This window comes from Pantherophis guttatus, chromosome 1 (genome assembly GCF_059756535.1).
Source record: "Pantherophis guttatus breed Tessera chromosome 1, ASM5975653v1, whole genome shotgun sequence".
In the NCBI taxonomy this organism is placed as follows: domain Eukaryota; kingdom Metazoa; phylum Chordata; class Lepidosauria; order Squamata; family Colubridae; genus Pantherophis; species Pantherophis guttatus.
In genome coordinates this window covers 69,381,838-69,394,827 of record NC_142063.1, presented here as the reverse complement: position 1 = coordinate 69,394,827, position 12,990 = coordinate 69,381,838, and the positions used below count along the sequence as shown (strand labels likewise).

General features: G+C 42.4%; 1 protein-coding gene across 1 annotated transcript in view; it reads left to right on the top strand.

The window, feature by feature from the left end:
• SPTBN5 (spectrin beta, non-erythrocytic 5) overlaps positions 1 to 12,990 on the top strand; it is a 114,246-nt gene that overhangs the window by 37,343 nt on the left and 63,913 nt on the right. The window contains exons 26-31 of the mRNA XM_087882182.1: positions 1,437 to 1,553; positions 3,720 to 3,883; positions 5,254 to 5,386; positions 10,052 to 10,197; positions 11,226 to 11,340; positions 11,874 to 11,984. Coding sequence (XP_087738308.1) covers positions 1,437 to 1,553; positions 3,720 to 3,883; positions 5,254 to 5,386; positions 10,052 to 10,197; positions 11,226 to 11,340; positions 11,874 to 11,984 — 786 coding nt within the window. The remainder of the gene's footprint in view (positions 1 to 1,436; positions 1,554 to 3,719; positions 3,884 to 5,253; positions 5,387 to 10,051; positions 10,198 to 11,225; positions 11,341 to 11,873; positions 11,985 to 12,990) is intronic.

The window sequence follows — 12,990 nt, the reverse complement described above, 5'->3', positions numbered from 1 at the left end:
AGTCAGCTGGTACCATCGCTGACTATTGGGGGTGAATCTTTGCCCCCCACAGAGAGGGCTCGCAATCTGGGTGTCCTCCTGGATGCACGGCTGCCTTTAGAAGAGCATATGATGGCCGTGGCCAGGGGGGCTTTTTATCAGGTTCACGTGATTTGCCAGTTGCAGCCCTTTCTGGACTGGGATGTCTTGCGCATGGTCACTCACACCCTTGTCATCTCCCAGCTGGACTACTGTAATGCTCTCTACATGGGACTCCCCTTGAAGAGCACTCGGAGGCTCCAACTGGTCCAGAATGCGGCCGTGCGGGTGGTTATGGGTGCAACCCATTGTGCCCACATGACACCCCTCCTGCGTGAGCTGCACTGGCTCCCAGTGGTCTTCTGGGTGCAATTCAAGGTGCTGGTTACCACCTTTAAAGCGCTCCATGGCATAGGACCCGGGTACCTTCGAGACCGATTGCTGCCACCAATAGCCTCCCACCGGCCAGTCTGCTCCCACAAAGAGGGTCTCCTCAGGGTGCCATCAGCCAAGTTATGTCGGCTGGCAACACCCAGGGGGTGGGCCTTCTCTGTGGGAGCCCCTGCCCTGTGGAATGAACTGCCCCCGGAAATGCATAAGATCTCCGACCTCCGTGTATTTCGCTGTGCCCTCAAGTCCCTGCTGTTCCACCAGGCCGGCTATCAATGTAATGATTTTAAATTAGGTGTTTTAAATTTTGGGGGTTTTAAATTTGAGCCAAAACTATTTAATAATTTTAATTATTTTTAATTGATGTCTGTCTTTGTTCTTTTAATAGGCTGTACACCACCCTGAGTCCTTCGGGAGAAGGGCAGTATAGAAATAAAATTATTATTATCAGTTAATCTTTAGTGAGATTCACAGCCTTTGAGGCTGGTTAATAGCTCAGCAGCTCGAGTCCTAATCAAGGACCTAGGAACTGTTAAGGTATCGTTGGAGGATGTTAGCTGTTCTGAGTAGGGTGGTTTTTTGTAGAGTAAAAATGTTCAACTCCGGCAAATTATTGTTGTTGTTGTTGTTGTTGTTGTTGTTGTTGTTGTTGTTGTTATTATTATTATTATTATTATTATTATTATTATTATTATCCCTTACAAAGGCTAGCCAAGATATATATATCTTGCTTTTTTCCTTTTGAAAAAGGATAGAATCCTTTCTGACCTTCCTCATTTGTTCCTCTTTGTTCTACAGTCTTATCACTGTAGTTTCATATTTATAAGTTCCTTGGCATTGTCTCCTGAAGCAGCAGCCAAGTACTTTGCTTTGCACTATATCTCTGACCTTGTATGTAATTAATATATATGGTCCTTTTAGCCGTCTTTTCATTTAATATTGAGAATGCAAAGATACTATTTTATAGAACTAATCTGTGACAGTAAGTGCCTCTTATATCACCATGTGTACTTTTCATTTTTTAAAAGTTCCTAATGGATACTTGGGACCTCGAGAATTGGGTGGCAGAGAAGCTTCCACTGGTCACCAACAAAGATTGTGGTAATGATGAAGCCGCAACTCTTAACCATATAGCAAAACATAAGGTAACTTATATATACAGACTATAAACTAAGTAGGATTACTGAGATGTTGAATAGTTGTATTCCCAGCCTTAAGGATACCTATACAATGTAGAGGCTAAATTTAAAATATTGATTCTTAATTGGTATGACAAATTCATATTGCCTATAGCAATAGCAATAGCACTTAAACTTATATACCGCTTCACAGTGCTTTACAGCCCTCTCTAAGCAGTTTTACAGAGTCAGCATATTGCCCCCAACAATCTGGGTCCTCATTTTACTGACCTTGGAAGGATGGAAAGCTGAGTTAACCTTGAGCCTGGTGAGATTCGAACTGCCAAATTGCAGGCACACAGCAGGCAGCAAAAGTAGCTTACAGTACTGCATTCTAACCACTGTACCACCATCGCTCTTGAACTATGAACTGTGTTGTGTTCAGACAGTAATATTAACTCTACATGAACTACTTTTTAAAATGAGAACTGGTCTACCACCACTCCTTATTTTTCTTGGCCTAAGAGAAATCCTGCTGTAAGGGCCCTGTAAAATTCCTGTTGATAAACCAGCCAACATTATTAATACATATTGGGTTCCTGGTGGTCTCTGAGCCTGTTTCTGTTCCTGTAGATGTTTCATTTCCAAATTAAGAAATATCACCAATGCATGGGATCTAGGAAAACAATCTAAATCCAAAAGTGAAAGAAAATTCCTGAGGACATGGCACTCTGATGAGTCATCTATTAACAGATATATTAAGATAAGATCAGTCTATAAACCATTCAAGAAAGGAAGCAATTGAAGGTTGAACACTCATATACCTATTAACTAATATTAGATAATTGAGAACCAGCACCAGATAAACAAGAACAAGCAAAGAAGAAACAATGCCCTTCCCAAAAGCATTTAAGAAGAAATAATACCACAATTAAGGTTGGTAGGAGAAGTTACCATACTATATATAAACAATCAGAAAATTATATTCCTTCATTCACTGATGATGTTATTTAACCTGCTAAGGAAACTTCTGCAAGAAAAGAAGCAAGCTTAGAGAACACCAAAAACTCAACAATATTTGAGTTTAAATATTTTCCACCATGGACTACTCAGCGCCTTGTTCAAAGTTCAAAGAAATAATATATTCAGTCATATTCAAGTTTATTTCAACTTCATGGGTCTATCTAGTTTTTCACATCATCTATGTGAAAAACCTCATCACGTCATCTATTTTTAATTGCTATGAACAGTAGCAATATGTCAAAGGACAGAGGAAGTAGGCTATAATAGCAGTCATCTATTGATGAATAATTTCCACATACACTCTATAAGGCTGTAGTCAGGTTTTTGCCCTCTTAAGTATGTCCCAACCTATATTTATAGTTCTGTACAGTTCTGAAATAAATCTAGTATGGTATTTCAGTCTCACTGTAGAAAAATATTGCTGAATGCACAAACAACTGTGAACCAACAACTAAAGAGTGCTTAATAAAGTTGCTTCATTGAGACTATGATCAGAGTCTTTTCTCACAGATGATAAAATTTGCAAGAAAACCTTTTATCAAGTTGGTTAGAGGCATCACCTTCATAGGTACCTTATTAGAATCAAATAACAGTTCTCAAACAGTAATTGGTTGATTTTGAAAAACGACTTCTTTGCCTTTAACTATGTACAGACTTATAAACTTGCTCCTTTCGTAGGAAATCCTATGTAAACACCTTGCTTCTACTTCCATATAGTTTATGCTTCTTATTAGTAATTCCCTGTCATATGTTATTTATGTACTTAATCAGTGGTGGGTTGCTACCGGTTCGCCCTAGATTGGGCAAACCGGTAGCGACGGCGGTGAGAGGCTCCGCCCACCCGCTCGGACATTTCTGCACATGTGCAGAAGCTTCTGCGCACACATGCACATGCCCCCATGAACAAACCGGTAGCGACGGGATTTGAAACCCACTACTGTACTTAATCTGTTTTTACAATGGCTTCTAACAAACTTTGCATTTGGAAGACTCATGTAAGTGGCTTCTAGTTTGTTTTTTATATATTGAATATGGCTTCAGTTAAATCTGATATTGTCTGCTAATTTGGGGTTCCTGAATCATTTTTGCACATTAAGTAAAACTGGACTACTTTTTGTCAGTATTGAATGTTCTACATTTTCTCTTCAACTGGTACTTATTTTGTGTCAGGCTCTAGAGCATGAAATTGGCATTTATCAGAACTTAGTCATGGAACTAGAAGAAACTGCCAAAACTCTACCACTTTCAGACTCCATCCATTATGATGAAGTTGATATGCCTCAAAGACAGGTCCACATAAAGCTTCAAGAACTACAAACATTGGCTAAAGCAAGGTAGGGAATGAAAAAAGATTGTGTGGTCCGATTATATATTTTCTTGTTAGCTTTTTTTTTCTTTTTTTGCTATTCTTTTCATCAGGAAGTGAATTTCAATCATACAATGTGAAAATCATGGGAGTCTTCTGAATTTTTGTGTGTGTTGGTTTTATGTTGTCTTGTCAGAGAGCTCAATCCTAATAATTCAGTAAGATATAATCATACATCATGTCTGTAGAGACAAAAAAAATGCATATGGGTCTATGTTATCATGAAGGAAAGTTGCAGCATGTGTTGGTTTCTACATAATCGTATGTTATGCTTCATATGTCTAGTTTAATGTCTAGTTTGGTGAAAAGAAGGACTAGGGGACACATGATAGTAGTGTTCCAATATCTCAGGGGCTGCCACCAAGAAGAGGGAGTCAAACTATTCTTCAAAGCACCTGAGGGTAGAACAGGAAGCAATGGGTGGAAACTAATCAAGGAGAGAAGCAAGTTAGAACTAAGGAGAAATTTCCTGACAGTTAGAACAATTAATAAGTGGAACAACTTGCCTCCAGAAGTTGTAAATGCTCCAACACTGGAAATTTTTAATAAGATGTTGGATAACAATTTGTCTGAAGTGGTGTAGGGTTTCCTGCCTAAGCAGGGGGTTGGATTAGAAGACCTCCAAGGTCCCTTCCAACTCTGTTATTCTATTCTATTCTATTCTATTCTATTCTATTCTATTCTATTCTATTCTATTCTATATACAACAAGGTGCAAGTATCTGTCCTGTTCATGGAAATGACCTTGACTAAAAAAAAACCCAGGCAGTTCATAAGAAGAAAGGGAAGCAGGAAAGTGTGCTTAGACACAGGATTATGTCACAGCTGACTTCACATAAGCACCACCCATCCATATCCAGATGAACTTCCTTTTGTGGCTGTTTTCAGAGGAATATTTATTGCTAAACTAATGCTATCTCTTTACTCATATATAATGAAGCCACGTTTTTGCTAATATTGTTTTTATTGGTGTTGTTACCCATTCAGAGTTACATCTACAAGAAGGGAAGCCTTACAGATTGGTAAAATAAATAAATAAAAGTGTAACCCATCTGGAATACACCCATATTTTTATAGCATTCTTCCTATCTTTTTCCCCCTTAATGGACGATGTCTGGCTATTTTTAAGGAGGAAAGATGAAGAAGGCAATGTACACTAACATAGACGTCCTTAGCCTAACACTGCATTCATAAGGGTCCTCTATACTTATCCTATCAGTTATAATCAGTGGCCTTAAGGTTCAAAATGATATTGAATGTGTAATTTTTACAGAGTGGTTGTATCAAAATTTCTAAGTTTTCTGTTGCCTTTGTTCTGCCTATTTTATCTTCAAATTAGGGGTGAAAGGTTGGAGGAGACACTTGAACTACATGACTTCCTGAGTGAATATGAAGATCTTGATGGCTGGATCAATAAGCAAAAGCAGGTGGCCAGTTCTGAAGACTATGGACCTGATTATGATCATGTCCTTGTAAGTTATAATGCTAATGGTTCAAAAGATTTCCAGAATATGTTGCAATGGTATAAAATATATTACATGACTGTTCAGGAAAAGTGGCTTCATACATGTAAAAGAAACAGAACAAAAGAACATGTTCTTTGGGGATGGAATAATCTACTGTGAGCTGTGAGTTAAGGTGTTGGTGAAGCTGATTACTTTCAACTGAGACTAGCCTCTGACCAACCATGTCTGGACTCAGAAGGTAAGCTGTTTGAGTCTAGCTAATATTTGTATAGGAGACCGGGAAACATCAGGGCTATAGGCTGGACTGAGAAGTTGAAATAGCATTTCAGAAGAAGACAAAAGTATATTTCTGTATTGCTGCCAAGGATACCATGTGAATGCATCTATTTATTTATTTATTTATTTATTTATTTGTTTAAATTTCTATACCGCCCTTCTCCAATGTAGGACTCAGGGCGGTGAACAGCCAAAGTAAAAACAAGACATACATACAAAACATACAAAATCTAAAATCTGTTTAAAATAATTAAATAATTTTGGCCGTAATTAAAACATTCCAATTTAAAATCCGTTTAAAATTTGACTCAAGCCAGCCCAGCTAGTTGAAATAAATGGGTTTTTAGGGCCCGACGAAAAATCCGGAGGTCTGTTATTGTACGTAGCTCTGGGGGGAGGTTGTTCCAGAGGGTGGGCGCCGCCACAGAGAAGGCTCTCCCCCTGGGGGTCGCCAGCCGACATTGTCTGGCGGATGGCACCCTGAGGAGGCCCACTCTGTGGGAGCGTACTGGCCGGTGGGAGGCTATTGGTGGCAGAAGGCGGTCTCGTAAGTACCCCGGCCCTAAGCCATGGAGCGCTTTAAAGGTGGTCACCAACACCTTGAAGCGCACCCGGAAGACCACCGGGAGCCAGTGCAGCTCGCGCAGGAGAGGTGTCACGTGGGAGCGCCTCGTCGCCCCCAAAATCCCCCGCGCGGCCGCGTTCTGGACCAGCTGGAGCCTCCGGGTGCACCCCAGGGGGAGCCCCATGTAGAGAGCGTTGCAGTAGTCCAGGCGGGAAGTGACGAGTGCCTGAGTGACTGTGCGTAGGGAGTCCCGATCTAGAAAGGGGCGCAACTGGCGTATCAGGCGGACCTGATAAAAAGCCCCCCTGGCCACGGCCGCCAAATGATCTTCTAACGACAGCCGTGCGTCCAGGAGGACGCCCAAGTTACGAGCCCTCTCCGTGGGGGCGAGTGATTCGCCCCCAATAGCCAGCGATGGCGTCAGCTGGCTATATCGGGACGCCGGAAGCCACAGCCACTCGGTCTTGGAGGGGTTGAGTTGGAGCCTGTTTCTCCCCATCCAGGCCCGCACGGCCTCCAGGCACTGGGACATCACTTTAAGGGCATCATTGGGGTGGCCTGGGGTGGAGATGTACAGCTGGGTGTCATCAGCGTACTGATGGAACTCCACCCCGAAGCCACGGATGATCTCACCCAGCGGCTTTACATAAATGTTGAACAGAAGGGGCGAGAGGACCGACCCTTGTGGCACCCCACAAGCAAGGTGCCTCGGGGTCGACCGCTGCCCCCCTGTCAACACAGATTGCGACCGGTCAGAGAGGTAGGAGGAGAACCACCTCAAAACGGTGCCTCCCACCCCCAACCCCGCCAACCGGTGCAACATGATACCATGGTCGATGGTATCAAAAGCCGCTGAGAGGTCTAACAGGACCAGGATAGAGGAGCAACCCCTATCCCGGGCCCTCCAGAGATCATCCACCAATGCGACCAATGCCGTTTCCGTGCTGTGCCCAGGCCGGAAGCCGGACTGGAGCGGGTCTAGATAGACAGCTTCATCCAGGTACCGGGGAAGCTGTTGCGCCACCACACTCTCAACAACCTTCGCAATGAAGCGAAGGTTGGAGACTGGACGATAGTTAGCCAAAACAGCCGGATCCAGAGAAGGCTTCTTGAGGAGGGGCCTCACCACCGCTTCTTTCAAAGCGGCCGGCAGGACTCCCTCACTCAAAGAAGCGTTAACAATCTTCTGGAGCCAGCCTCGTGTCACCTCCCGGGAAGCCAGTACCAACCAGGAGGGACACGGGTCCAATAAACATGTGGTCGCGTTCAGCCGTCCCAGGACCCTGTCCATGTCCTCGGGAGCCACAGGATCGAACTCCCCCCAGATAACACTCTCAAGACCTGCCTCAGTCATCCCATCTGGACATACCCAGTCAGAGGCCAGCCCTTCCCGAATCTGAGCGATTTTGTCATACAGATACTGCACAAAATCCTCAGCTCGACCCTGCAAGGGGTCATCCCGCACTTCCAGATGGAGGAGGGAGCGGGTCACCCTAAACAGGGCGGCCGGGCGATTATCTGATGACGCGATAAGAGCGGCAAAATAATTAGTTTTCGCCGCTTTTATCGCCACTAGGTAGGTCTTAATATGAGACCTCACCAGTGTTCGGTCAGGTTCGGAGCGGCTGGTCCTCCAACTACTCTCCAGGCGTCTTTTCCGGCGCTTCATCTCCCTAAGCTCCTCGGAAAACCAAGGAGCTAGGTGAGTTCGGTGCCGGTCAGAGGCCGCAAAGGCACGACTCGGTCCAAGGCCCCGGCAGCCGCACTATCCCAGGCGGCCACCAGGTCTTCGGCCGAGTCATGAGCCAGAATCTCAGGAAATGGCCCAAGCTCCATCTGGAACCTATCAGGGTCCATCAGGCGCCTGGGGCGGAACCACCTGGTCGGTCCCGCCTCCCTGCGGCAGGGTGCAGCGGTTAGAAAGTCCAGTCGAAGGAGCGAGTGGTCAGACCATGACAAGGGTTCGATGGCTATATCCCCTATATCGAGGCCACTCAACCACTGACCAGAGACAAAAACTAAGTCCAGAGTGTGTCCTCCTGTGTGAGTGGGGTCATGAATTAACTGAGTAAGGTCCATGGCCGTCATGGAAGCCATGAACTCTCGAGCCACCTCAGACGTTTCACCGATAGATGGCAGATTGAAATCCCCCATGATGGCAAGTCTGGGGGTGCCCACCGCCACCTCGGCTATAACGTTAAGGAGCTCGGGCAGGGCCGTTGCCACGTGGCAGGGAGCCAGGTACGTGACCAACAGGCCCATCTGTACTCCACGACCCCACTTCACAAAGAGGGACTCACATCCGGCTATCTGTGGAACAGTGGTCTCCCTTGGATCCAGACCTTCCTTTATAATAACCGCCACCCCCCCGCCCCTGCCCTGAGCCCTCGGCTGATGAAATGCACGGAAGCCTGGTGGGCATATATCCACGAGGGGGACTCCCCCCTCCTGGCCCAACCAGGTCTCCGTAATGCCCGCCAGGTCCGCCTCCCCCTCCTGAATAAGATCGTGGATGAGGGGGGCTTTATTAACAACGGACCTGGCGTTGCACAACATCAGCCGGAGGCTCTGGCCCTGAGAATCTGAACAACCTGGGGAACAAGAAAGGCATTGGGGACCGGAATGCGCAATCGCTCTAAGATAGCGAGTGCGCATTCCCCGCACATGATATGGTCCCCAGTTTCCGCCATATCTGCCCCTCCCACTCACTGTGCTGATGGAACAGCCCTCTTCAAATCGAACTCCAACCCCCTCCCCGACCTCCGGTTCTGCGTCCCTAATGTCGCAGCCCTTCGCTAAGGCTGGTCTTGAACCTATGAATCTATGAAGTCACTCATCTTTTTAGGCATTTTAATGCATTGATTAATAATTATTATAGAGAGCTTTTGCAGACAAGAAATATTTATGAAATTTAGATGCTTGAATAAAGGATAATGTATTCATGATTACTCATTGTTCAAAATAATTAGTAAGATGTCGACAGAATAATGATGAAAATATTATTTTTCTGATCAAGGAGATTGCAAAAAAAAAAAATCAAAAGAATAATCTTATTTGAAATAAACATTGATATGATCATCAATTGGAGTAGTAACTGAACACCCTTGGATTAGAGGCTAAAGTTTGAAACTCCAAATAAATAATCCCCTCCCCGCCACTGTTCATATGATACATGATCTCACTGAGGTCACTACTTTTTCTTTCTTTCCTTTTTTGTTTTTGCACTTGAGATGATTTTAAAAAATAGATTTTGCATGATTAGATTTCATTTATAATTAGCATCATAGAATTGGAAGAGATTTTCAAGTAATTGAGACCAAGTCACTGTTCAAGCAAAAGTATTGCACTACTAGATTATAAAAGTCAGTTGGAATAATTAAAAACCAATGCAAAAAAAATCTTCTAATGTCCTAAAATGGCATAAAAAACAAGCACATCAGTCTAATAAATGCTTGGCCTTATTTGGTTTCTTTTGGGGTCTTTGGCATTTTGACAGACTCATGTGGAGATAAGAGGTCCTCTATAGAAGTTGAGCAAAATTTTAGCTCTTATGAAATAACATCAATGCCATGAATGGACTCCCTGTGTAATATTTATTATTGTTTGAGGAGACACAAAACTGCACGAAAGATGGTAAAGCATTTCAAATTGCTCTAGGATTATCCTTCTAGAAGAAAATATGGAACAAAGATGTTTGGAATTTCAGACTTTAATAGAGACTGTACTTTGAAATAAATGCATACTGGGATCATACAGGAAAAATCACTTGGAAAAGTTATTCAAAACGATTCATCACTTCAATTTTTCCCTCTATTCATTTTCTTCAAAAGCTTCTTTGTGTCAAATATGAAAAATCTCAGCATCAGATGGAAATTGCTTCCCAGAGAGTTGCTGCATGTCATCAGTTAGCTCAGAAAATGTTGGATTATGGCCATGTTGAATCCAGGGAGATTCGGAAGAAGCAGAAACAGTTGAGGTAAGAAAGCATTCTTGTCTTTTTCCATTATTTTTTCAGTCTGACCTTTTCTTTCACAAGACAAGGATCAGGAAGCTGTAAAAGAGCCATATGGGGGGGGGGGGGGGGGGAATATTCCATGAAGGAGAAGATTTGGGTGGCATGTCTACTTTGCTGCAAGATCTAATATCTTTCTTAAACTATTCAGAATTTTGCAGAAGTGGAAGGAGAAATGTAGATTTGATTTGCAACAATGGCTTGTTATTAATATTTAAATTCATTACTTGTTCTCAACCAAGAGGAAAGGGAGAAGACTTTTGAGCAATATAACATAGATAGATAGATAGATAGATAGATAGATAGATAGATAGATAGATAGATAGATAGATAGATAGATAGATAGATACACACACACACACTTCACACACATGCATTTTGATTATTTTTATATGATCGTATATTTTTATTATTTTAAAGTATGGTATTATTGGTTTGTTTATATAATTTTATCTGTATGAAAACCTATCAGATGATAGAGATAGATAGATAGATAGATAGATAGATAGATAGATAGATAGATGGATGGATGGATGGATGGATGGATGGATGGATGGATGGATGGATGGATGGATGGATAGATAGATAGATAGATAGATAGATAGATAGATAGATAGATAGATAGATAGATAGAATGATTAGCTATTGCTAGAACCTTTTCCATCATCATCATCTCCAGTCATATGCATACATGTATACTTGTGTTAATTAATTCAGTGCAGTAAAATTGTACACATGCACACATTTCTTAATTTGTTTTAAATCTTAACTCAAGAAATTCTGATAGATTTTTTGTAAGGAGAAGGTTGATAGATTTATATTTATGACACCACCGTGTATTTTTTAACTGCGGTTCCAGAAAAACACCATCAGAAATTGGCATAGCTGATTGATAGGTAGCTCATCACTGACTGACACATTCTTTCATAACTGTCCACTTCTGACTTTCTTCTGGATACTGCTTCATACATCTGACTTTTTTCCCGCTTTAGCAACAACTGGCAGGAGTTGCTGGAGATGACAAACTACAAAGGCAAACTGTTGCAAGATGCTGAAGCAATTTACAAGTGCCTGCAGGACTTGATGGAAGCTCTCAGCCACATTGAGGTGAAATTTGTGTCAGAAAGCAAACATGTCTTTCTGAGGCTCAGATTAGATATGAAACAACAAGCATTCGTTTCTATTGTTTACCTCGCCTTTCCACACGGAGTAATCGTGATGGCTAACAATAAATGTAAAATTATAGTATTGTGAAAGTTTACATTTGCCCATAACATTTTTAAATCAGGAAAATATAAAAGGGGAAATAAAAACAGTTGTCCAATGTTTTATTCCCATATTTCTCTCATATATACATATAGAAATGTAGAAATTTGGCTCAAATGAATAATGGGATTAAACTGTACCCCACTGCATGACATACTTTTTTCTTCAGTCTCTTTCTTTCCAGTATCAAAGATGGATTGTAGAGCATAGGTTTTATACAGTGGAAGGGAAGGGATTTAGATCACTTTATGGGTATGATTCTTTTCGTTTACAAATAGACCCCCACATATGCCAATGAAAAGAGTTTTATATACTGCCTATTTTAGAACAAAATCAAACCAGAATGATTAACAGAAAACATGTTTGGTCTTTAGGACAAATTGAAGACCATCCCAGATTCCATTGCTAAAGATCTGAATGGGGTGCAGTCACAGCTACGTAAGCAAGCAACTCTTGAGCATGAATTATTTGGGAATGAGCAGCAGGTAAGATATACTGCAGTCCTTTAAAAAGTATATTAAGAAAATTTACATGTCTGCCCAACACATAGCAATTCTGTGCAGTTTACAGATATAATGGTCTTGTTTTGAATTTGCCTGTGGTTCTTGTCTTCTAAATATGAATATGCTTTAAATATGAATTTGAACTGAAACTATTCATCAGCAAGATGCCATCAACAAATGGTTAAGGCATTGGGCTAGGAGCAGGAGTAGCCAGGTTATAGTCCACGTCAGACATGGAAATTCATTGGGTAACACTAGGCCAGCCACCTTGCCTCAATATAAGGTGTTATTCCAGGGAAAACTAGGGGGTGTGAGTGCTAGGTTTGCCACCTTGAATTCATGAATGAAATATGAGACTTCTTCTTCTTCTTCTTTTAATGATCCCATAATCCCTTGTGGTGTGGGCAACTGAATGGAGCTGAGTGTTTACTGGCCAGATGCCATTCCTGTCACCAATGCGGAGTTTTGTTCAGCAGATATATTCTCATTGTGCCCAGAGAGAGAAATAGCTGCCTCTACCTAGGATCGAACTCACAACCTCCTGATTGTGAGGCGAGAGCTCCACCTCTAGGCCACCACACCATTCAAATGAAATACGAGACATAAATTTAATAAATGAACCAAGGAAGAAAGCACATGTCTTGAACCAGGACATTCTCAGAGGGTTCTTTCAAGTGCTATGGATGAGATGGATAGAGTCCTTCCTTGCCTTTAAACAGGGATACCCCACCTATAACTCTTTTATCTCCTTACCTCCCAGGAGGAGAAATTATATGGATTACCAGGCTGAGACCTTTGGGAAAGAAGAGGAAGCTCCATAGCTGCAATCCCAGTCCACCCCAGTCTTACTCTTTACTTTCACCTTCCCAGTATTTGTCCAGCATTGTTTTTGTTACCTTGTGAGCTGCTAGCTTCAGCAATTCTTCCTCCGCCTCCTTTTGGAGGAAGAGAGGGAAAGAGGATGAACATATTGAGTAGCGAGAAGAAG